This window comes from Coffea eugenioides, unplaced genomic scaffold (genome assembly GCF_003713205.1).
Source record: "Coffea eugenioides isolate CCC68of unplaced genomic scaffold, Ceug_1.0 ScVebR1_3486;HRSCAF=4708, whole genome shotgun sequence".
NCBI classification, from domain to species: domain Eukaryota; kingdom Viridiplantae; phylum Streptophyta; class Magnoliopsida; order Gentianales; family Rubiaceae; genus Coffea; species Coffea eugenioides.
The window spans coordinates 7951-33174 of NW_020864068.1; the positions used below are offsets into that span (position 1 = coordinate 7951).

General features: G+C 44.0%; 1 protein-coding gene across 1 annotated transcript; it reads left to right on the forward strand.

Moving 5' to 3' along the window:
* The first annotated feature begins 17191 nt into the window (after positions 1 to 17191).
* On the forward strand, positions 17192 to 22639 carry LOC113757958. Its single transcript, XM_027301018.1, has one exon. The coding sequence runs from the start codon at positions 17192 to 17194 to the stop codon at positions 22637 to 22639; it is 5448 nt and encodes a 1815-aa protein (XP_027156819.1).
* The last annotated feature ends 2585 nt before the right edge of the window (positions 22640 to 25224 follow it).

A 25224-nucleotide genomic window follows, 5' to 3' on the forward strand; every position in this document is an offset into this window, starting at 1 on the left:
GTTTAAATGGTTGGTTTAGTGATTTGGAGCAAGATGGAATCAAGAAATTGAAGAGGTTTTCTTTCTTTCCTTGCTTAAGAGGTTCGGCCACTAGAGCTTGAAAAATGGAGTAATTTTGGTAAAGTTTTAGATTATTAAGTCAAATGGTAAGACATGGAATAGTAGTCATACAAGTCCATCCAATAGGCATGTGACACTTGTCACTTTATTTAATGCAAGTCTATCACTTTGTTTCCTCTCACACCAATCCAAATTGCAACCTCTACTTATCTCTTAACACCCGATAAATTAATTCCAGTATCCAAAACTTAACCTAGTTGGTCGAATCTTTCCGAACTTTTTGCACTAGTGGGTCCCACGTCCGGTATACGCTCTTAATTTCTCAAAATCTATTTGATACTAGAAAAATCATCTAAAAACTATATCTGCTCCTTACAATTATCTAGAAATTTTCCTACTCACGAAAATGCAGAAAACAAGCTATGAAAAAAATAATAAAACCTAGAAAATGGGAAAAATATGGGTTCTCACAAACTTTCTATATTTTGTTAGTGATGTTTATTTGGTTATTTGGTGATATTATTTTGAGCAAGTTATTTATCACTTTGGGTTATCTAATTATGATTAACTGGCCATTAATTATGATAATCTTAAGTGTAGACACCAAATTTTTAGGGTATTTTTGTTTACTATTATTTTTATTTACTTTTAGTCTTTTATTTTTAAGTCATTTTAGCATAAACCTTGTCGAAAAAAAAAAGAGAAAATCATTCACAAAAAATATGCTTTAGTTATTTTAGATTCAAGTTCATTGCTATTTAATTAGGAAAAAAAGGAAAAAAGAAAAAAGGGAACAAGCTTATGCACCTGAGCTACACAGGATCCGTGCCCATTTCTTATTTCAAGCAGAAAAATGAGAAAACGGAACCAGAGATGAAAAATGCATCCAAACTCCTTGTTTTCTTTGTTCACCATCGGATGATCCACAAAGCTAATGTCTTGGCTTCCATCAGGACCCTTGAGAGGAGGGTTTAGGGTTTTGTTTGTTATAAAAGGAAACTGACGGGGGAATAGCTGAAAAAAAAAAAACCCGACAGCTGGAGTTGCGGCGGAGATTAAGAAAACTAGAGGGAGCGGGGAGTTTTGTGACGGCTGAAAAGGGAGGCGGCGGAGGAAAACAGAAAATGAGAGCTTGCAAGGAGGAAAAGAAAGGCGGCTGAAGTCTGATAGAAAGGGGAGCTAAGAGTGAGGTGCGGAGGCTAGGAAGGGGAAAAGGGAGCCAGCCGAAAAACTAAAGAAAAAGGCAGAGGGCTCCACAAGCAAAGGAGGCGGCGGACGAGGATTAGCAAGGGAGAAAACTGTCGGGAAAAGGAGAAAACGGAGGGAAGAAAAGAAAAGGATAAGGGCGGCGGAGAGAGTAGGAAAAGGAGAAGAGCAGGGGAGGAGGCCGCGACAAAAAGGAAAAAACAGAGTAAAAATGAGGGAGCGGCGGACGGATTGAGGACCGAAAAGAAACAAAAATAAGGGAGAGTGTAGGGGGCCGAGAGAAGAGAAAAACATCTGAGGGAAATTGGAAAAATCTGGGGGAAAACGGCAAAGGAAAATCTGCAAACTTGGGGAAGTTGCGGGTGAGAAAAAACAGAGATGAGGAAGACGAAGTCTGGTCTTGTTTCACGGCGAGCCCAGATATTATTGCAGCTGCTGACCTTCTGAGAAGCGGTCGTCGTTCACCACGCCATTTTCAGTCCGGATCTTCAACAAAAGAAAGGCCACTGTAAGCGATTCTCTCCTTTAAACCCTGGGTTTCCTCAGATACTAATTCTTTAAGCTTTCCGAGCATGGATGTGTGTGATTGGAATTTTATGAATCTAAATCTGATAGCTCGATTTTCCCTTGCGTTTGCTTTTAGCTTTCCCTGGAAGAGTTTTAGGTCCATTGGGTGTTTGTTCATACGTTGCAATTTAATATCGAGATGCTAGCTTTGAAAGGGGAGGGCATTTACAGGGTTTGTCTTTGCCAAAATGTTGAATAGGAGGTGAAGAAAAATGGCTTGCGCTGTTTCACTTTGAATCTGCTTGCACTTGTTTGCATGTTGGATTTTAATTGAAGCCTGGGATTTTGATTTCTTCCCGCTGTTGTTAGTTTCTGTAAGAATAAAAGAACCACGCCTGTGAAACTTGCATGAGAACCCTTACAAGAACTGCATCGAAGTTTGTTTTAAAATTTTGCATGAATTATGCTCACGGCAAGCCCGCTCCTTCTGCGCTGCATTTTTGTTATCCTGTTGCCCTAGGTTGGATTTCTTGAGATAGTTCAGGGGGGGATGTTAACCATGCATTTGGTATCCATTTTCTTGTTGGGTCTGATGTCTTGAAGAGTTGGAGTTTGAAATTTCAGCAAGTATTCACGGTTGTTTTTTTTCCTGCGTCTGTTGAAGCCGAAGACAAAGCGTGTGTGGGAAGAAAAATTTCCAGCTTTGCATGTGCTTTTCTCTGTTGAATGTTTAAATCCAAGGCGTGTTTGGCATCTTGTTTGTCTCAGGGTCTGAGCTTAAGCATGTTTTCTTGAACGTTTGGTTGGCATTTCAAACAAAAGTTAAAGAATGCTTGCTGCATTTTGTCTCTTTCTTTTGCTATTATTTCTTGCGTCCCTGGCAGTCACCAATCCAGACTTTCTGCCTTAGTCTTGTGATAAAAGTGTGGTATTTGGTTTGGTTGATGATTGGGAGTGGTGTCTTGTGTTTGTTGGTGCTCGTTGGTGATCTATTCTGGTTTGTGAATGCCGCATGGTGTAGTGAAAAATCAGCAAGGAGAAAGTTGCCACAGCTTCATGATCATACCCTGAGTTTCCTTTCGCATGTTTAGATGTTAAATAGGTTTTTGTTTAGATTGAAGTTTGATGTTGGGTTGCAAAGGTTTTGCTCAAAAAATTGTGTTTTAAGTGAAAATAAAAATTGTAGCTAGTTTGTTTGGCCGAAAGTTGTTGTAGAAGCTTAAGCTTCTACGTAAGCCTTTGCATGAAAAGTTTTTTTCCAATTGCATTCTAACCCTTTGTTTCTTGTCTAACTCCACTATGACCCAACCAATTGAATGATTTCCTCAATTTGGTCCTTGGCAACTCTAATTTTACAACTTTTCATTGCTTGTTTGCTTCAATTAGCTACCATGCTTTGTTTAAATTGCACTTAATTCATGATCTTATGAGCTTCATGATCAAGAGAGTTTGTATTTGCATATTTTCTTTAATTGTTTCAAATTAAATTGGTGCCTTGACCTTTTCTTTATTTTTGGAGGGTAAATAAGCCATTTCACCCCATTAGAGCTCCAACTCAAGGGAGGTACACCTTATCTTTTATTTTTGACTTTATTTGACCCTACGTGCGTATATGTGTCTTATGTGTGCAATTGCATGACTTTAAGTGTTTATTTCATTTTCACTTTATTTATTTCTTTAGTTGCTTAGTTTTGCTTTAATTTTGGTTCAATTTTATCATTTGGGAGGCACTCGAATGCCAAAATTGTAATAGTTAGGGATTTAATTGTTTTATTCCTTCTTATTTCCCCTTTTAGATTGTAGTAGGCCTCCCCCTCCTAAAAATGTAATAGTTAGGGCCTTAATTGCCTTATGTGTTTTGCATGCTTAGGTGCTATGTGTTTAATCGCTTTCTTAGGTTTTGGCATCTAGATATGCATGCTTATGTGTTATGTGTTATGTGAATTACGTGCTCACATGCCTACTCGCTTTAATTATCCACATTTACTTATGTATGCATGATGGATGCAAATGCACGTAACCGTGGCTAGTCCAATGCTAGTCATGGTTGTCCCCTCGAGCTCTTGCAAGTCCAATGCTTGTGAGAGAGCGTAGATGTGGGCTAGTCCAACGCTAGCCCTTAGGAGCCCTTCGCGCGTTAGATCATGATTATGTGACCACTTCATCTCATGCATATCTTTACTTTTAGGGCCTCTTTCACCATGTTGCATGACATCCCTCCTTATATGTATAGCCCATATCCCTAATTTCCCTATATATATACCCCTATGTGTGATACATAACATTAGAATTGCATTTCATTTTAGAATTAGGATTAGGATAGGGCATTTGCTTGATTAGATTAGGGAATGCCCCTTAAATATGGGATATGGACGAGTTTGGCTTTCTAGCCTTAGCACGCTCGTATTCCCTCTATTAAAGGGAAAATTGAGTCACGAACATTAGTCCCCCGTACCCGACATGATGCATTCCTTTAAGACGTGTATATTTCTATAATTATTTTATCCCTTTTCTTTTTCTTGGAGTCTCATACTTTTGCATTATTCGTGACCTCTCCAAAGAATCCGCATTGGGCATCACAATTAATGTGATTGGCACCACTCAAGTTTTGAAGAGAAATTTCGCCCCCCGATACCCTCCTAGGTCTAGGGTTTGCATTCATATAGTACATTCAAATGTGATAAATCTTTTGGTTAAAAAAATAAGAAAATCCTTGACTAAATCACGCAACTAGCCTTGGCTAGGTCGAAGGGGTGCCTTGGATTTTTATCCTTGCCTTCCCCTTCGTCAAATGTGACTCCCGAACCTTTTTTCGTTGGTTTACGTAGACTAGGAGTCGTTTAAAAGGGGTTTCTTTCTACCTTTTCCTCTAAAAATTCATTTTTAGGTGACTTGGTACACCTTAACTTTATACCAAGTGGCGACTCCGATTTTCATTTCAAAACCCCTTTTAAACTATATTTTGGGTCAAATCGTCGCATTTTCAAGTCCTATTTAGACCCGTATTTTTCATTTTCTTTTTTGATCAAAAATTCATTTCCCAACCAAAAATTGAATCAAAATTCACCTTTTAAAACCATTTATTTTTCTTACAAAAAAATGGGGCGCGACATTAAGGTGTTAAGTTTGCAATGAAAATTGGAATTTAACACTAGTTCAAAGAAGTGATAAGCCTAGGGAGTACACTCACGAGAGTAGAGGTGCACCTATGTGGTTTAAGTGAGTTGTTTCATGTAATTTCATAGAAGAAATGAATTTGTAGTTAATATCATAATCACGAGAGTAGGTATGGCTTAATTACAAGTATAGTTGATTCACTACGAAAGTTGGTTTCATATACATTAGGAAATTACGTCATAACTAGTCAAGATAATAGCATTCATGTAACCGGTAATCTTATTTGCAAGAGTAGTAAGGAATTCCATATCTCTAGGAGTTTTTTAGTGTTAATTTTCATAAATTTTATATTTGTGGTAGTCTAAATAATAAAGGAGTTGGAAAAATACCGGTAATTGCACTCTTCCCTGTGGGATCGACCCTTAATACCCTATACTCGCTCACGATTCGTATACTTGCGATAAATCACGTGTGAGGTATTTAGGAGTTTATAAATGTAAAACTTGATTGTGAATGAGCGTATTGTATAAGTATACCCTGCGTACGTCAAGTTTTTGGCGCCGTTGCCGAGGAAGATTTGTCAATATCGGTGCTAAGAGCAACTTTATTAATTTAGACATTTTTACTTGTTTTTCTTGTGTTTGTTGTGTCTATTGTCTCAATTTTTGTTTTTAGTGTCTTTGTGAGTTTTTGTATTTTTGTATTTTTTTTATGCTAGAGTTATATATTCTTCTTGACTAAACTTGTTTTTGAGTTATTTTGAAGACATGTTTAGGGAATCAAGGAGAGTAGAAAATATGCGGAGACAATGCATGAGAAGTAGAAGATCGGCAATAAATGGTTACCAAGTGCAAAACTCCTTCAATAGAGGTAACCAAGAAATTACCGAAGGTATGTCTTTTGAAGATGGTTTGAAGTGCTTAAAGGCTTAATTTGATGTTATAATGTTACAAGCTTAAATGGACACCATTATGCATGAAATTGAGCAAAAGAGGAACGCTAATGCTTTTAATTCTAATCATATGATTTGTGACTTGTGTGGAGGTTACCATGCTACTCATACATGTATGCAAGCACAAAATGTGGATTATTATGATGAATTAGGGCATTACAATCCTTGTTTTGATCAATATGGTGCTAATTGGGATAATTCTTCTGCTTATGGTTGGAATAATCAATGTACTTATAGTGATTCTCCATGTTTTTATGATTATTCACCCAAATGTGTCTAATATGAAGCAAAACCATCTTGGGAATTGGCAATAGAAAAATTAGCTAATGCATCTTTACCTTGTGAACTAGAAAGTGAACCATTAGTTAATGATTCTAATGCATCTTGGGAGCTAGCCATAGAAAAATGTTCTAATCAATTTGATTTGGCTATAGAAAAGCTAGCTAATGCGACCTCCGATCATTTTGTTAGGATTGAGAAAAGGTTAGATGAATTAACTTCTCACATTGGTAGAATACAAGCCCAATTACATGCATTGTGTGAAGTTATTTCTTCTAATCATATACAAAATGACCCTAGCATGAATGGTGAGAATGTTGTATGTGGAAGTGGATTGCATTTTGATGAAAATGATGAATCTAATGTGTGTTTCAATGAGAAAATGTCCATTTCACATGATAGTACCTTTGAAACTAACCTTGAACCTCAAGAGGTGAGCCTTATTGACTCATTTTTCACCCCTCTTGAGGAATATTTTGAGAGTATAGGTTTTAAAGGTATTATTCCCCAAGAAAGCCATGCAGATGTCCCTTTGGTGAGTTCTCAAGTGATACAAATTCAAGATAATATCTATGAAACACTTGAGATAGGTGAGCCACTTCCATCTCTCACATCATTAGAATATGTGGCTTTTGCAATTAAGCCACCTTTTAATGATCTACCACGACTTAAAATGGTGGATTATTCTTTAACCAATCCTCCTTGAAAAATAAGGTTCAATAGTCGAGCCAACGACTATAAATAAAAGCGCTTATTGGGAGGCAAGCCAATGTTTTGGCTATTTATGTTATTTTGGTGTGATTTTATGTTTAAAATATGTGTTTGAGTTATTTTGTTGTTTTTCCTTTGTAGGTTTGGGAAATAGAAGCAAAAGTGACCAAATGAGGTGAAAAAGGTTTATATCACTAATGGTTATCAAATGGAACTCATAAACCGTGGGAGATAGGTGAACAACATATCTTGAAGCTTCATATTCAATCCCAACAATAGGGGAGTATTTCTTTTCTTTATCTTGATTTTCCATTTTACACATTGAGGACAATGTGTATGTTAAGTGTGGGGGAGAATTGAGATTATATACATTGTATGTGATCGACTTATTAGTTGCAAATATTGGACTTGTGTTAAAATTCAAAATTTTTCTAAAATCTTGTCCGAAATTGCAAACTTGCCCCAAAAATTTTTAATTTTTTTCAATTTTATCCAAGGGGTAACAAGTTCCATACCATTAGTAGTTCAAACTCCTTCTACATTTGAGATAAATATATGTGGCTTAAGCACTTCTTTTCCCATTTAATTTGGAAATGACTATTATGTGATTATAATTTTTGCATTTGTAGGAAAGTATATCTTGTATAGTGGAGAAAACTATGCCTATTTTTTTGCATATTTAATGAAATTTCTTCTCTTTATTTGATTTTAGAAGCTAAGTGATAAATATGGTCACTAAGTGCAATACTTTTCTCGTGATTATTCTTTTGAGGAAATTATTATTATCTTTGCTGTTAAAAAAAAGTGGAAAAAAAAAGAAAAAATGAAAAAAAAGAAGAAAAAAGAAAATAAGATTTGTTCTACTCCAATGATTCTTGTACTTAGTAACCGGGAGTCTTCATCTACAAATGTCGACTTTCGTGTAAAACGGTACTTGAATTAAGAGTATGCAAAGCAACTTGAGTATGTGAAATGTTGAGTAACCGGTGATCTTCATCTAAAAATGTCGATCTTCGCGTCAAAAGGCACTTTCACAACTAAAGTAAAATTTAGCTATTTATATGAATAAATCCCTCTTTAAATTTGAATAAGAAATTATCATGAGTTTAGGAAGCATATTATTGACCATATGAGTTACTTGCGTATGAAATTGGGTAAGGATGAGAAATTGACTTGAATTTGTTATAATGGTGGTAAAATTGGATCTCCTTTACTTGATATTATGAGCACTTGAGAATTAATGAAAGATTGCATAATTGTTATTTACCTTGTTTTGAGAATATGAAATTGATTGTGTATGTCGCGCCCCACTTTTTGATGGATGGTGTGAAAGTAGTGTGTATGTGAACGTGTGTAAAAAAATGAAAATAAAAGGCCGTGGGACTTGAAAATGCGACGATTTGGCCAAACAAAGTTCAAAAAGGGTTTTTAATGGAAAAGGGAGTCGCCACTTGGTATAGAGTTAGGGTGTACCAAGTCACCCAAAAAGTGATTTTTGGAAAGAAAAGTAAACAAACCCTTTTTAAAGAACTTTTAGGTCTACGTAACCAAAGAAAGGGATCGGGGGTCACATTTGATAAGGGAGAAGGCAAAGGCAAAGCCTAAGGCACTCCCTTACCCTAGCAAAAGCTAGTTGCGTGACTTAGCCCTTCTTTTCCTAATTTCTTCTACCCAAAGTATGTTTTGCATGTTGGACATGACTAATGGATGCTAAAAAGATGCAATCCTAAATCTAAAATGTCTCTTACGAGGCTTTTTGGTCCCAACCACATGAGTTGTGGCGGCCAATAAGGAAAGTCCTCATAGAGGTCACGGGTAATGCAAATGAAGACTCAAATATGAGTGCAAGTGTGAAAATGTAAGAAAACGTGCATGTGTGCGAATGTAAGACAAGTGCATGTGTGCAAATTGGGAAAATAAAGGTGTTTGTGTGTAAATGGATGAAAATATGATAGTAGATACATATGAGTGCAATTGGGTGCAATTTGTGAGGTAGAAAATAAATAAGTGATAGGGAAAGTGTGTGAACATGGCATGTGGATCGCAAAAAATATAAGTTGTGAGAAAATGTGGATAAAAAAGTGAGGAAGTGATATGATAAGAATGAGAGTGCATGAATCTAGAGGAATGCATCAAGTCGGGTACGGGAATGACTCCTAATTTCACGACTTTAATTTTCCCTTTGGTTAGAAGGAAGAACTAGCGTGCTAAGGCTATTTGGTAGCCACACTCGCTCGTTTCCCTTATCGAAAGGGGACCCTCAAGCCAAATGGACCCTATAACTAGCATGAAGATGCAAAAACCTAAAATGAAGGGGAAAGGATTGGAGGAGCATGCCAAATGCTAGAAAACTAAGAAAAATGCATGAAATGTAGTGAAACATGCAAGTATGTACTAGCGAGGGAGATCCCTAAGGGTCTAGCATTGGACTAGCCCATATCTATGAGTTCGTACTAGCGTTGGACTAGTGGAAAACGGGATGATGAGCCACAACTAGCGTTGGACTAGTGTGGTGACGTGCATTCATCCATTACATTCATCTATGACTATAGAAAGCAAGTAGATATGCCAATCACCTATAAACACGTAGCACATAACACTTAGCATGCTCGACTAAATGCAAGAGCCTAATAAAGTGAATTAACACGTAGCAACACAAGCAAGCAATCAATCTAATGAACCTATTACATTTGCTAACTAAAACAAAAGGGAAGGGGAAAAATGGACAAAATTGCTCTCCAAGCCCTATCTATTACAAGCCAAGAGGTGTACACATACCCCATAAAGAATAACTTAAATAAAAAGCAAAAGTAAAATGAAATAAATGAAAGGTATTAAGGAAAGGCAAGGGAAGCAAGTAGACATGCAATTCTCACTTAGCACATTGGAACACATAGGAGAAATGAAAATCAAGGAGATAGAGGTACCTCCCTTGCAATTGGGCCCCAAATGAAAGAAAAATGGCTTCAAAACAATAAAAAGGTCAATGTACCACTTTAATTGAGAAAAACTAAAAGAAATGCGCAAATACAAAGCTCACCTAATCGTAAAGCCCCTAAAGTCATGACTTAAGTGCAATTGACAAAGGTAGTTAATTGAAGCAAAGCAAGCAATGAAATTGCAAAAACTAAAGCTACCAAGGACCAAATTGATGACATTATTCAATTGGTTGGGTCCTAGTAGCATTAAGGAAGAAGCAAGGGGTCAAAATGTGATTTTTGAGAACTATTTGCATGCATGGTTCGAAGCAAAAACATAATGCAGCAGCCGAAAAGAATGTTTCTGCAATTCATATTCCACAGCTTTCTGCAACTCTAACTAGCATCAAATCATTTGCAAACTCACAAAAAACAAACCATAAATTCATCAACCCAATTACCACTAGACTTCATCCCATTTTCTCAACCGTTTCCAACAAAATTTATCCATCCAAAGATCCCAACAAACAAGCATCATACAATCTGTGAAAATGAGCTTGCATCAAACATGGTAAGTATCATGAAATGGGTTTGCCGTACCATAAGATCTAAATATTATTTTGAAGGAAGAAAAACCATGCTAAATCCTTCTTATCCTCGTATAAAAAAAAACATCAAAAACCCTTTGAGAAAGAAGAAACAAATTATGAAGAAACCAGGTGCTAGAAGCGAAGCAAATGGAAAAGGCAGCAAGAAGAAAGTGAGCAACTCCAACGTATACATGGCAAATTGCAAACTTCAAAAACCATCATCTGTAACGCTTGTTTTGTTGCTTTGAACACTTATTCAACACCAAATCATCGCTAACCCAAACGAAAAATGATATATTCAGTAAACACAAATCATGCGAAGACCATTGAATGTCGAACGGAGGAAACCCAAACAGCAAGGGAAAGACCGCAGCAAAAAAAAGTTCAAAGTTCACATCAAACAGATCTTGTTCTTCGTGCAAAAATATGTTAAATCAAGCCAGGGAGGGAGATATGGTTACCTAAGGGTGTTCTGAACCCGGATGGAAGCAAAGAGTCGTGGGAAGGCTGTACAGAATCTGGGAAATGAAGCAAAGGAATTTCGCCGCCGTAAAGCACAGCGCTGATGAACCCGCAACTTGGAGCCTCCATTTAGCTGCCTTAGAGATGTTTTCAGTCGACTGTTGCTGAACGAAAGTTGCTCCCAGATATCCCAAGAAGGTGTAGGAAAAGAGATCTCTCAGAAATATAGACTATCTAGATCTGAAACGAGTGAGAAAGAGGGTGAATCGTCAGCCTGGTTCACCGATCTTGAAGGAATTTTCCTGCACTTTTCCTCTCTTCTTTCTCTTTCGATTTTGTTTGGGTTCTATCTCCCGATCACTCCATTTCGTCCTCAGATTTCCCAGACTTCCTTTCCTTCTTTCTTTTTTTCCTTTTAGAAACCCTCGGCAGTCTCTTTCTTTCTCTCTCGATTCTTCCTATCAAACTGCTAAAACTTCCTCTGGTTCCTCTCTTCCGCTCCTTTAAACGGCAAAGCAGCGCCTGAATGGCAATGCAATGAACTTCAGCGCAGGCCAAGCGAAGCTGGGAAAAGTTTCACCTTTTGCTACGACTGCCTTCCAGATTCCGTACCCCCTCTCTGCTTGCTTCCTTCTTGGCCGAAAGCTCCTCACTTTCTCCGTTACTCTCCTCCTCGCCAACCCCTATCCCTCTGTTTTTTCATTCAGCCCAGCCTCCCCTGCCGAAACCTAGCCGCCAAGCTCTCTTCTTCTTTTTCTTCTGTTTGCTCTCCTTGTCATGGTTTCAGCCGCCAACCTTCCCTCTTAGCCCCCCAACGCTACTCCAGTCCTCCCTTCCTTTTCTTTTGCCGTCCCAACTTCACTCTCACTCTCTCTTTCGCTCTTTCTCAGCCCCTCTTAGCTATCCCACCGTCACTAGCCTCTCCAAGCTTCCTTCTCCGCCACCCAGCTCTCAGTTTCTTTTCTAGCCATTTCTCTCTAGCCGTCAACCTTCATCAGCCGTTCTCCCAAAACCTCTCTCCCAGCTCTTGGCTGTTTCCTTTTCTTTTTATATGGAACCCCAAGGCTCCTGCAAACCCTATCAAACGATGATTTGGATGATCGAACGGAGCCAACCCAAGGCCCATAACCGAGAAATGCAGCTGCCAATCCTTTTTTTTTTTTTAAAGTAATTTAACAAAACCGATGATAAAATTAAGTAAAACAAAACAACAATTTAAGTAACATCGGACAAGAAATAAAACAAACTAGAAACAACAAAGTTGCGATTTTTCTTTTCTTTTCTTCATTTTTCATTTTCATCATTTTTTCTCTTTTTTTTTTCAAGAAAACATTGAATTTAAAAAAAACAACTAAATTATATTTTTAATGCTTTTCCTTTTTCCTTTTTTTTTCTTTTCCGAGAAATTCTATGCTAAAAACTTACAAATAAAAATAATAAAATAAAAACTAAAAAACTAAAAACTAAAAGTGAATAAAACTAACACGACAAATAAAACCAAATAGTAAATGAAATTACACTGAAATTTTGGTGTCTACAGTGTACATATATTTATTTTCAAATTTTGGATCATTGTTGGTTTGTATTTCTTATTGCTTGAGGACAAGCAATGGTTCAAGTGTGGGGGTATTTGATAAGGGTTTATTTTACGTATTTTTAAGTACATTTTATGGCTAAGAGTTTCGGTGAAATAGGAATAGGAGAGCTGGAAAAAAAAGGAACCGAGGCCTTGGTTTCTTTCTTATCGCGAACCGATCCGAGGTCGGATCGGTTCTTAACGCCCTCGGATCCAACAGGGGCTCGGATCTGCATCGCCAGAAGCACAGACGAACCCTCGGATCTTATTGGAATTTGTTGGATCCGAGCTCGGATCCCTTATTTTTTATTTTTGATCTTCAAAGGATCCGATGTCGGATCCGTCTGGATTTTTCGGATCCGAGTTCGGATCAGCACAATTCTGCACTAATTGCAGAAACTGCAATTTTTCAAACTTTTTCTCCCTTTTTCTGCCAATTCAGAATTACACATAGGACAAACTTTTTATCAACTCCAACCCCCCACGCAAGTATAATATACCAAAAACACAATATCCAACCTCTCAAAACACATCAAACACATCTACATTGCAAATCGAGAGGTGAGGTTCTTTGCTCATTTTTACACTTTTACACCAAAATGGCACTTTTGGGCATTAATGCACATCAAATGAGTCTGTCGCGCCCCACTTTTTGATGTTGGCGTGTGTGAAAGTAGTGTGTATGTGAACGTGTGTGAAAAATGAAGATAAAAGGCCGTGGGACTTGAAAATGCGACGATTTGGCCAAATAGAGTTCAAAAAGGGTTTTTTTGCATGAAAAATGGAGTCGCCACTTGGTATGGAGTTACGGTGTACCAAGTCACCCAAAAATGATTTTGTTTTTGAAAAAGCAAAGTAAACAAACCCCTTTTTAAGAACTCTTAGGTCTACGTAACCAGAAAAAGGGATCGGGGGTCACATTTGATAAGGGAGAAGGCAAAGGCAAGGCCTAAGGCACTCCCTCACCCTAGCCAAAGCTAGTTGCGTGATTTAGCCCCACTTTTCCTAATTTTTTTACCCAAGGTATGTATCGCATATTGGATATGACTAATGGATGCGAAAAGGAAAGAAAAATGCAATCCTAATTCTAAAATGTTTCTCATGAGGCTTTTAGGTTCCAACCACATGAATCGTGGTGGCCAATAAGGAAAGCTCTCAAGGAAATCGTGATTAATGCAAGTGAGGACTTAAGTGCAAGTGTTCAAGTGTGAGAAAATAAAGGTGTTTTTGTGTGCAAATGAATGAAAATAGGATAGTAGATACATATAAGTGCAATTGGGTGCCATTTGTGAGATAGAAAAATAAATAAGTGATAGGAAGAAAGTGGTGAGAAAGTGTAGATTGAGAAAAACTCTAAATAGTGAGAAAATGTGGCTAAAAGAGTGTGGATGTGGTATAAAAAGAATGCAAGTGTATGACCTTAAGGGAATGCATCAGGTCGGGCACGGGAAGGACTCCTAACTTTACGACTTTGATTTTCCCTTGGATTAGAAGGAAGAACTAGCGTGCTAAGGCTATTTTGTAGCCAAACTCGCTCGTTTCCCTTATCGAAAGGGGACCCTCAAGCAAATGGACCCTATAACTAGCATGAGAATGCAAAAGCCTAAAATGAGGGGGAAAAGGTTGGAGGGGCATGCCAAATGCTAAAAACTAAGAAAAATGCATGAAATGTAGTGAAACATGCAAATATGAACTAGCGAGGGGAATCCCTAAGGGTCTAGCGTTGGACTAGCCCATCTATGAATTCCTACTAGCGTTGGACTAGTGGAAATCGGAACAATGAGCCACAACTAGCGTTGGACTAGTGTGGCGACGTGCATTCATCCATTACATTCATCTATGACTATAGAAAGCAAGTAGACATGCAAATCATCTATAAACACATAGCACATAACACTTAGCATGCTCGACTAGATGCAAGGGCCTAATAAAGCAAATTAACACGTAGCAACAAAAGCAAGCAATCAATCTAATGAACTTATTACACTTGCTAACTAAAACAAAAGGGGAAGGGGAAATGGGCAAAATGCTCTCACAAGCCCTAATCATATACAAGCCAAGAAGGTGTACACATACCCCATAAGAATAACTTAAACTAAAAAGCAAAATAAATGAAATAAATAAAAAGGAATTAAAGAAAAAGGCAAGGAAAGCAAACGTAGACATGCAAATTCTCCACTTAGCACGTGGATCACATAGGGTCAAATAAGATCAAAAATAAGGGATTGAGTGTACCTCACCTTGAATCGATGCCTAAATGAAAGTGAATTTACTAATTTACCCTCCAAAATAATAAAAAAAGTCAAGGTACCACCTTTAATTAATAAGTAATTTCACAAAGCAATGAAACAAAAAAATAAAAATTAATGCGCAATGCAAATTAACACGACAGGGATCAACTTAAGTATTTTCATAAAAAAAACACATTGAAATCAGAGAAAATTAGAGTGGAAAAGAATCTAATTGAAGTAAAAAGTTCTAGAAACTAAAAACTGGTGACTCAAAGTAGAATCTATCAAAAAGTAAGCGCTAAACTTCTCAAAACAAAAATGGAAAAAACAATTCATTGAAATTAACGATAAAATTGGCCAACGACCTTAATCAGACGGAAAATCAAAATATGAGCTCCTATGTTTGTCCTAAAACTATTAAACTTTCTTATTTCATCCTAAAATTCGTAAAAAGTTTGTCCATGAGCCAAACAAAAGCATACCAAGGAAAAACTAACATGTTAAAAGGGATAAAATCGATCAAATTTCCAAAGTTTCTGGGCCGTGGTATCATTAGACAAAATTAAGGGGTTGGAGTGTAATTTTCCTTTTATTTTCATGCATGCACACGAGAGTTTTCATTGCTGCAACATTTCTGCCGTGAATTCCTTTCCAGTTCGTCATGCGAGCATGCTCACCAAATGTCAAGATTTTCACTAACAATCATTGACCAAACATGCAACTTCATTGCAAGATTAAAACATGAATTGAAGCTATCCATCAGGGATAAAAATTGAACAGCAAAAGAAGGAAGAAGGAAAAGATGCAGCAAGGTTTTCTGCAACAAAAAATTCGGCAGCTTGCCAAGCCAGCTTTTAAACATAATCAAATCCAAACACAAGGCTTTAAACTAGGCAGCAAACCATCATCCAAGCAAACAGAAAAACTTAGCAAGATCCAGTGCAAAAAGAAAATGAAATACGTTCAGCAAGTTGAAAAATCTGGAAACATACAAAACTGATTTGGCATGTTGAAATGCGTTTTTCCAGCAAGTGCTTGGACATGATTCAAATGTTTTTTTAGACCCAAAGACACAAACTCAGCACTAAACTTTCCACTTCTTTCCTTCAAAACAAAACTAAGCATGCAACTGAAGTGCAAACTCAGAGAGCGGCCACGGAAAGAACAGTAAGAAAAAATGCAGCAAAAGTTCTCGGCAGTTTTCTCATGCTAAGCATCGCTACTTCGCCTTGACAGATTCACAACCTCTCAAGCCGAAACCCAACCTCATGCTCTTATCTAGCTTATCACACATGCAAGGAAATGGCGGAACCAGAATGAGGCAAATCTTCATGCAAATGATTTCATGCCAACAATGCAATCCACGAAGGAAACAAGCTTCTGCAACTAGAAGCGTGGCCTGCTGTGTTTTTGTTTGCCACTCAGACTTGGGACACATATACGCAGCTGTGCGCGAAGATTACTTGACCAAAAAAAATCACAATTTTGAGGCTACTCGACAGGGCACATCACTCCAGCATCCAAATAAACAAAAAAACATAGAAAGAATTGACGCGAAATTCTGGAAAAAAAACATGCAAACATGGTTCGGCAACCTGGATGTCTAGTGCAGAAAGAATTCGAAATGTTTCTAGTATCTCCAACCCCAAACATGCAAAACCAACACCTCTTAGCCAATTCTGCTTTCCAACATAGGGGCAACCAGTAAACTGGATGACCGAGGATTTGGTGATCAAGTGCAGGTAAGAAAAACAGCAAAAGAGCATGCGAGAACTTTTCTGTTTCTGCTGCAAAAATTTTAGCAGCTCCAACTCATAAAAAAAAATGCACAAGAACTGATTTCTAACAATTCAACTCGGAGATATGACCAATCATCAGTCCTAACATGGATCAAACAAAATCTGTCTAACTTCAGCAAATTCCACAGAACGAATCCAGGCGAAGGAAACTGAGGAGGCTCACCTCGGCCATCCCGCATGCCCGAGGTGAACTCGCCTCGTCCCTCATCAGAGCTCGTCCGCGTCTCGGGGTTATCCCCTAAGCTCGGCTAAATCCCTAGTCTACCGGGTAGGTGATCTCGGCACCTCCACCTCAGCTGCACGCTGATGATGTCAGGACACCTGACATCACCCGGGCTCAGTGTGCTTTATCTGAAAAGCACTGTTGCACTTAATGGCTACTGCAAAGGACTCCTCGTCACCCTGTCCAGGCGGCTACAGTGTCAGAGTCAGGCCATCTGACAGGGAGCAGAGCCGTAATGGCAGGACATGGGTCCCACCGGCATAAGACCTCCGTCCTGCCTTCCACTCTCACTCTATAAATACCCCACACACTCCCAACAAGTAGGCATACACTGTTCATTTGCTCATACTCTAGCATATTTCTCGTTCTCATACTAACTTGATCGTCGGAGTGATCCCAGGGGAGAAGCCCCGCCATTCACTTCGGACAAGGAGGTTGACTTCGGATCCAGGAGTTCACCTCACCTCATCTCAGAGAGGACTGATTCAGGTCGGTTCAGCTACCAACCAAAAATCGCCTCTTCAATTGGCGCCGTCTGTGGGAACGAGATAGCTATTAAAATGAGATCCACGCGCTCCAGAAGCGGAAGAGTTCCCTCAACTGGGGCTGGGCAGACCTCGGGTGCCCAGCAAGACCGCATATCTGAAGAGCCAGGGTCCCAAAGGACCCAGCCCAACAATGAGGACGCCATCGCCAAGATGGCCGAGTTTGTATCAGACAACCCTAACATTTTTGAGGAGCTAGGAAGGTACCTCAAAAGACAGGGGAAAGAAAAGGCCGAGTCTTCCAAGAGAAGGCCGACGAAGTCTCCTGAAGTGCCCTCAGGAGAAGACTCCGACGAGGGTCGCCCCTCTCGGAGTAGCTCTAGGCGCGCCTCCTCCAAGGCGACCTCTAAGATTGCCTCCATCTCCCGGGCATTTTCCCGAGGACTGCTAGGGAAACGCGCCGAGGACCCATCTCGGCGCCCCGGGGGCCTAGCTACAGACTACATGAGGGCTCCGCCCTTCACTGATGACATCAATGGGGAGATGGTGCCCCCAAACTTTAAGCTCCCAAATTTGCACACCTATGATGGCCGAGGTGACCCCGAGAATCACCTCCGCGCCTTCATCTCCGCATTCCGACTCTACTGCGTCCCCGACGCCGTGATCTGTCGGGCTTTCCCCATCTTCCTACACGGGACCGCCCGGAAGTGGTTCTGGAGTTTAGAACCGGGGAGCATTTCCTCCCTGGATGAGCTGATAGACCGGTTCATCCACCGCTTCGTGTCGTCTCGACCAATAACAAAGACTTCAGCTTACCTCTTGAACCTGCAACAGGGTCAGGGCGAGTCACTTCGCTCATATGCCCAAAGGTTCAACAAGGAGAATGTACAGATACCTGACCAGAACGAGCAGGTAACCATCGCTGCCTTCACCAATGGGTTAGTGGCAGGGATTTTCAACACCGAAATCCATCGGCAGTACCCCCGTACACTCCGGGAGCTCTGGGAAAGAGTGGACCAGGGAATCCGAAATGAAGATGTAAATCGCATGAAGCGAGAAGCCCAAGCATCTCGTACGGGGCAAGATCCCCGGAGGATGAAAGACACTGGCCGAGGTGAACCAGGCCCAAGTGGCACTTCAAACCAACCCCGAGACCGCCGAAGTGTCTTCGACCGGATCGTGAAAGGCAGATCGTCCACCTCGGACGCCGAGCTGACGCCCCTCAATTCGAGCCGGACCCACGTCCTGGCTGTGATGAGGCAGAATCACCTCGGCCGCAACCCTCCCGAAATTCCGGGGAGGAGAGATAAGAGGAACTCGAACCTCTACTGTGCCTACCACCGTGATGTAGGGCACGAGACTGAAGACTGCAACGACCTAAAGCGGGAAATCGAAAATTTGATCCGGCAAGGATACCTGAAGCAATTCGTCCGCAAGGATGGAGGCTTCAACCGAAGCGTCTCCCACCGGGAGAACCGGGGCCCCCGCCGAGACGACCGACGGGACACGAACATGCATTGCCGAGGTCTCGAAGACCGTAGGGAGGACAAGCAGCCCCCACGCGATGGCTCACCGGGCTACGGCCCCAACATCGCCGGGGTGATCAACACCATCGCGGGAGGACCAACGGGAGGAGACAGCCAGAACTCCCGGAAGCGGACCTACCGCCAGGCCGAGATGGAGGTGGCCGAGCCGAGCTCTCGGCTGTCCGAGGTCATCACCTACGGTCCCGCTGACCCCGTTCCTGCGGCCTCCAGCAATCACGAGGCTCTTGTGATTGAAGTCCTCACCAACAACTACGTAGTCAAAAAGGTCTATGTTGACCCCGGAAGCTCGGTAGACGTCTTGTACTACCGAACTTTCGAAAGTTTGAAGCTGACCAGGGAGCAACTCACTCCTGTCAGAACTCCTCTCGTGGGATTCGGGGGACACGTCGTCCACCCGGAGGGCATGTTGACCCTGATGGTAACAATCGGGCGTCATCCACGCTGCCGAACTGTGCCTGTCAGTTTTGCGGTGGTCAAAGCAGACTCCCCCTACAATATGCTGATAGGCCGGCCCACGCTCAACGCCTTGAGAGCCGTATACTCCACCTACCACCTGAGCTTTAAATTCCCAACATCTGCGGGGGTGCCCGAGATGAGCAGCGATGTGGGCGCCGCCCGGGAGTGCTACCTCGCCACCATTCAAGCAGCAGTCACCCCCCGGCCCTCACCGAGGTCAGAGGAAAAGAGGCCAGCGGTCCTCTCCATAGACTGTATCGACCCTCAGAAGGCAGAAGAGCCCAACAGGCTGGAGCCCGGGGATGAGGTGGAACTAGTGGTCGTGGATGAAGCGAAACCTGACCAATTGGTCCAGGTAGGGGCGGGACTCCCCCCACCCCTGAAAGAAGAAATGATCTCCCTGATCAAAGACCACCGAGACGTCTTCGCGTGGTCCGCGGATGAAGTGGTCGGAGTGCCACCCGAGCTCATGACTCACCAACTCAACGTTGACCCGCAGGCCCGACCTGTGCGACAGAAACGAAGGCACTTCGGCCCCGAACGTAGCCAAGCCATATCGGATGAGGTCGACAAGTTCTTGCCGGCCAAGATGATCCACGAGGTCCAATATCCCACCTGGCTGTCCAATCCAGTCATGGTAAAAAAGGACACCGGGGGATGGAGAATGTGTGTCGACTTCACCGACCTCAACAAGGCCTGCCCCAAAGATTGCTATCCTCTGCCAAGGATAGACGCCCTCGTCGACGCGGCGATGGGGTATGAAATCCTCTGCTTCCTAGATGCCTTCAAAGGGTATCATCAAATAGGAATGAGTGAGGAGGAACAAGAGAAAACGGCGTTCTACACCGACCGAGGTACTTATTGTTACACTACCATGCCCTTCGGGCTAAAGAACGCCGGGGCGACCTACCAAAGGCTGATCAACCGACTCTTCCAGAATCAGATCGGCCGCAATGTGGAGGCCTATGTGGATGACATCCTCGTTAAAAGCCTCGCCACTTCATCCTTTCTGACAGACGTGAGGGAAGTCTTTGGTGTCCTGCGAGACTCGAGGATGAAGCTGAATCCCAAGAAGTGCGTCTTCGGCGTCACCTCGGGAAAATTCTTGGGGTATCTGGTTTCCCACCGGGGAATCGAGGCCAACCCCGACAAGGTGAAAGCCATTCAGGACATGTCCCCACCTCGGAACATCCGAGAAGTCCAACGGCTGAATGGACGCCTGGCCGCGCTGAATCGCTTCCTGTCCCAATCAGCCGAGAAAGCTCTGCCTTTCTTTAAGGTGCTGAAGAATGCTGACCAGTTCGCCTGGACTGAGGAGTGTCAGGCTGCTTTCGACCAGCTGAAGCAGTACTTGCATCACCTACCAACACTCGCTTCACCTCGGCCCGAGGAGAAGCTCTACCTCTACCTCTCTGCAGCCGACGAGGCTGTCAGCGCTGTGCTCATCCGAGATGAGGGCACCCAAGTGCCGGTCTACTACGTCAGCCGAGCCCTCCGCGGGCCGGAGACCCGATACACGCAAGTGGAAAAACTGGTGCTGGGGCTAGTTCACGCCGCTCGGCGGCTGAAGCCCTATTTCTTGGCTCATCCCATATCCGTCAGGACCGACCAGCCTCTCCGACAGATACTGGTTCGACCCGAGGCCTCCGGGCGCCTCACTAAATGGGCCGTCGAGTTAGGGGAGTACGACCTGTCCTATGAGCCGCGCACCGCCATAAAAGCTCAAGCCTTAGCCGACTTCTTGGCCGAGCTCACCTTCACGGAAGGTCCGGAGTCCACCTCCGCCATTGCCGAGGTGTCCACCCCATCCCTGTGGACATTGTATGTGGATGGATCCTCTAATGGGGACGGCAGCGGAGCTGGGCTTCTCCTGGAAGGACCTCAGGGAGAAGTGTGCTCTTACGCCCTCCGCTTTGGCTTCCCAGCCACCAATAATGAAGCCGAGTACGAGGCCTTAATCGCTGGACTCCAGCTGGCCCGAAGGCTCGGCGCCCAGCAAATCCACGTCCGCAGTGACTCCCAGCTCGTGGTACGCCAAGTTATTCGTGAGTACGAGGCCAAGGATGAGACCATGCAACGGTACCTCTCCAAAGTTCACCAACTCACCGCGTACTTCGAGTCCTTCGAAATCCAAAAAATACCTCGGTCCCAGAATAAGCGAGCCGATGCCTTATCCCGGCTGGCTTCTACGTCACTCTCTGACCTCAACAAAACTGTCTTAGTGGAAGTTCTGAGTGAACCAGGATACGTGGAAGAGGTGGCCTGCCCCGTGCACTCTGAAGAAACCTGGATGACCCCGTTCATCCTTTTCTTGAGTCACGGAGCCCTTCCAGAAGACCGAGCCGAGACGAGAAAAATACAACGCAAGGCGGCTCGGTACGCTCTCCGCGATGGAGAGCTGTACAAACGCTCATACCTCGGCCCCTGGCTGAGGTGTGTCACTCCCGAGACGGGATGCCACGTCCTCCACGAGATCCATGAGGGCTTGTGCGGAGCTCACGTCGGCCACAGAATGCTAGCCAAGAAGGCTTTGCTTCTTGGATATTTCTGGCCTTCAGTTCGGCAAGACGCCCAGGACCTCGTTCTCGGCTGCCCTTCTTGCCAGGTCCACGCACCCGAACATCACCAGCCCGCAAACTTCATGGTTCCCATCACTTCACCCTGGCCATTCGAGCAATGGGGGACAGACATCATAGGTCCTTTCCCCAGAGCCGTCGGGGGTCATACCTTCCTGGTAACCGCGGTGGATTACTTCACCAAATGGGTTGAAGCCGAGCCTCTGAGGACCATCACCGGGCTGGCAATACAAAAATTCTTTTGGAAATGCATCGTCTGCCGCTTCTGCATACCTCAGGTGATCATCTCGGATAATGGGAGGCAATTTGCCGAGAACCCCTTTAAAACTTGGTGCACAAACCTTGGCATCAAACAACATTTCACTTCGGTAGGCCATCCCCAGGCCAACGGCCAAGCAAAAAACTTCAACCGAACTCTCTTGCACGGCCTCAAGACCCGACTACACCAAGCTGGAACATCCTGGGTCGAAGAACTCCCCAGTGTCCTGTGGTCTTATCGGACCACGCCAAGGTCAGCCACGCAAGAGACCCCATTCTCCTTAACCTACGGAGCCGAGGCTGTTATCCCTGCCGAGATCCTTACCCCTAGCCCTCGACTGGCAGCCTATGCCGCCGAGGTGAACGACGAAGAGAGACAGCTGGATCTCGACCTCGTCGATGAACGAAGGGACCTCGCCTCAGCCCGGATAGCCTCCTACAAGAACACGCTGGCACATTATTACAATGCCCGTGTCAGACACCGTAGATTCCAGCCTGGAGACTTGGTTCTGAGAAAAAACTCAGTCAGCCGAGCTGAACCGCAAGGGAAACTATGCCCAAAGTGGGAAGGCCCTTACCGAGTTGTGGAGTCTGACCTTAAGGGATATTGTAAACTGAGCTACCGAGATGGCTCACTAGTGCCGAGGTCTTGGCACTCCGAGAACCTCAAAATGTATTATGCTTGAATTTTTAATCAAGTTATGACTTCGGATCTTATGTTATTTTTCAACATCGGTTCTACGTTATTAAAAAATAAAGGGGGACAAGCAAGGGACGAAGTCAAAGCAAGAAATTAAAGAGCCGAGATGAGAAAATGGGCATTTCATTTAATGAAAGGAGAATGCATAAGAATACAAGACCAAGGTCAGGAGTGCTACTAAGCGTCTCCCACCTTAGGATCCTACTGAAATATATACGAGTCTAGACCCCAGTCTCGGCTCCCTCCCCCGTCTCGGCCCCCTCTTGGCCAGTGGCCTCCCCGTCTTCTTCCCCGCCGGGGTGAACAGCTTCTCCTCCTCGCTCCTCGGCAGCCCCCTCGCCGATGTCATCCTCCAGTTTCTTCCACTTCCACGTCCTCGAACGCTTCGTCGAGTTCAGACAGCCATTTGTTGAACTCGTCTTGAACCTCGGCCAGGTTCCTCCCGGCTCGGATGCCTTCGGCCATCCGATCGCACAGCTCCGTGGAGTTCTCGTTATAGTGAGCACTGTTCCTCAAGGACTCCAAAGCCTCGGAGGGCAGATGAGCTGCGGCCTGGTCTATGGCCGAAGTGAAGCCCAGCATGAAGGATGGCCTTGTCAGCTGGCCGAGATCCCCAATGAAGGTCTCGGACCTCCGGAAATCCTCGACGGCCGAGGTCCTCGCGCTATCAAGGGATTGTTCGTGATTCTTCTTCGCCTCCTCGGCCCTCTTCTGCTCTTCCTCAAGAGCGGACCTCAGACTGTTGGTTGTGATCTCGGCCTCCTCCCCTTTAGCCTCGGCCTCCTTGAGCTGCCTCTGAAGCTCGGATTTCTCAGACTCAGACACCACCAGCTTCTTCTTCAACTTGGCAATCTGATCTTGCAGCTTGCCGGTGTCCTGCTCCTCGAGCAACTCGCAGTACCGATGTGCCATCTCGGCCACAAAGGCTGTGTTGGAGGCCGTAGTCACCATAACGCTTTGGAGCATCTCGGCCGGGGTCAGCTTCCTTGTGAAGTCCAAGTCTCTTGGCAGAGTAGATTGCATCACCAGGTCTTGGGCGACCCGAGGATTCGAGCATCGGTCGTTGACCTTGAGCGACCAATCCGGACACCACTGCTCGCCGGAGTGAGACTTATCCTTCCCAGAAAACACTGGGGGGCTATGGTACCGGTTCCAGAGCGAAGTTGCCGTCACCGCGTTGGCCGGAGCTTTCAGCTGTTTGCCTCGGCCATGTTGAGGTGGAAGTGCCGTGGTCACCCCTAGTGCCACCCCCTCTGGTACCGAAGTGGACCCTGTGGCAGCAGCAGCCGAACTGCTCTGAGCTGCCGTGGTGGGGGTGGTCTCCTTGGCCGACGTCTTGGGAGGCTGCCCTTGTGTTTTCTTCTTGGGCGGGGGCGCCGATGTCTCGCCCGAACTCTTCCTCTTCGACCTCTTCGCCACTTCGGCACCTGAGCTCGACGTGATGATGTCGGATAATTTGGTCACTGCACAGAGAGCAAATATTATCATGTGCCTTAGCCGAAGTGAAATCAAAGCTATGAAAGAAAATTACAAGGTATCTTGAGTTTAGTGGAGGTGAAGGGAGTCTTGTCAGGAGGGATCAAAGCTCGGCTAATTCCCCCGTCAACCAGCACGGCTTCGGGGTAGTCCAAACTATATATCCGAAGTCCCGACCCCATCAGCTTCTGGAAGTCCTCCTCCTTGGCATCCCCAGCAGAGGGATCGGCCTTCGCTTTGATTGGCCTCCACCAAAAGCCCCTGGGGAAGTCCACTTCGGACACAAAGAAGTAGTCACGCTTCCAATTCTTGATTGAGCTGGGAGCGCCGACCACCAACTTCGGAATGGCATTGTTCCGATTGCCAACATAAAACCATCCCTTGTCCGTCCCGTGCGCCTTGAGGGTATAGCATCGGCGGAAGAGGTCGACAGACGGAGTCACCTCCTGATGTCGGCACAGCATCTCGAACCCAATAATGATGCGGATCGCGTTCGGGGCGAGTTGGGTAATCCTCACGCCGAAGTGACGAAGTAAGTCCCTGAAGAACCTCGACGTGGGCATCCTCAGCCCGGCCTCCAATTGTTGGACATAGATGGTCACCATGCCAATGGGGGGCTTCTCGGCTGAGTCATCCACCCCGGGCGGTGTGATCTCGTACCCCGACCGGAAAGGGTACTTGTTTATCACCTTCACGGCCCTATCTCTTCCGATGCGACTCCTAAACTTCGGCATCTTGCCGAAGTCGATGTTGGATGTATCTTCGGGAGCGACAGGCTCCAGTGCGTCCTCGTCGTGTGGTATCTCGACGCCGAGCTCCTCATCATAGGCCACTTCGGAGCCACCCTCGCTCATCTCGGATGACTCCAACTCGACGTCAACCTCCTCGCGGGTCTCCTCGGTGGATCCTTCCCCAGAGCTCGGCGTCGACCCATCAGAGCTGGACGTCGTCACTTCTACAGGATCCGGCCTCACCTCGGTTCGGTAACTCGGTGTCACGGTTTCTTTGTGGGTCTTAGCTGTTTTGGCCATGGGTGAAAGATGAGGTAAGAAAGAAGAAGAATACTTACTATTGCCTACGGAGTTGGACGAAGTT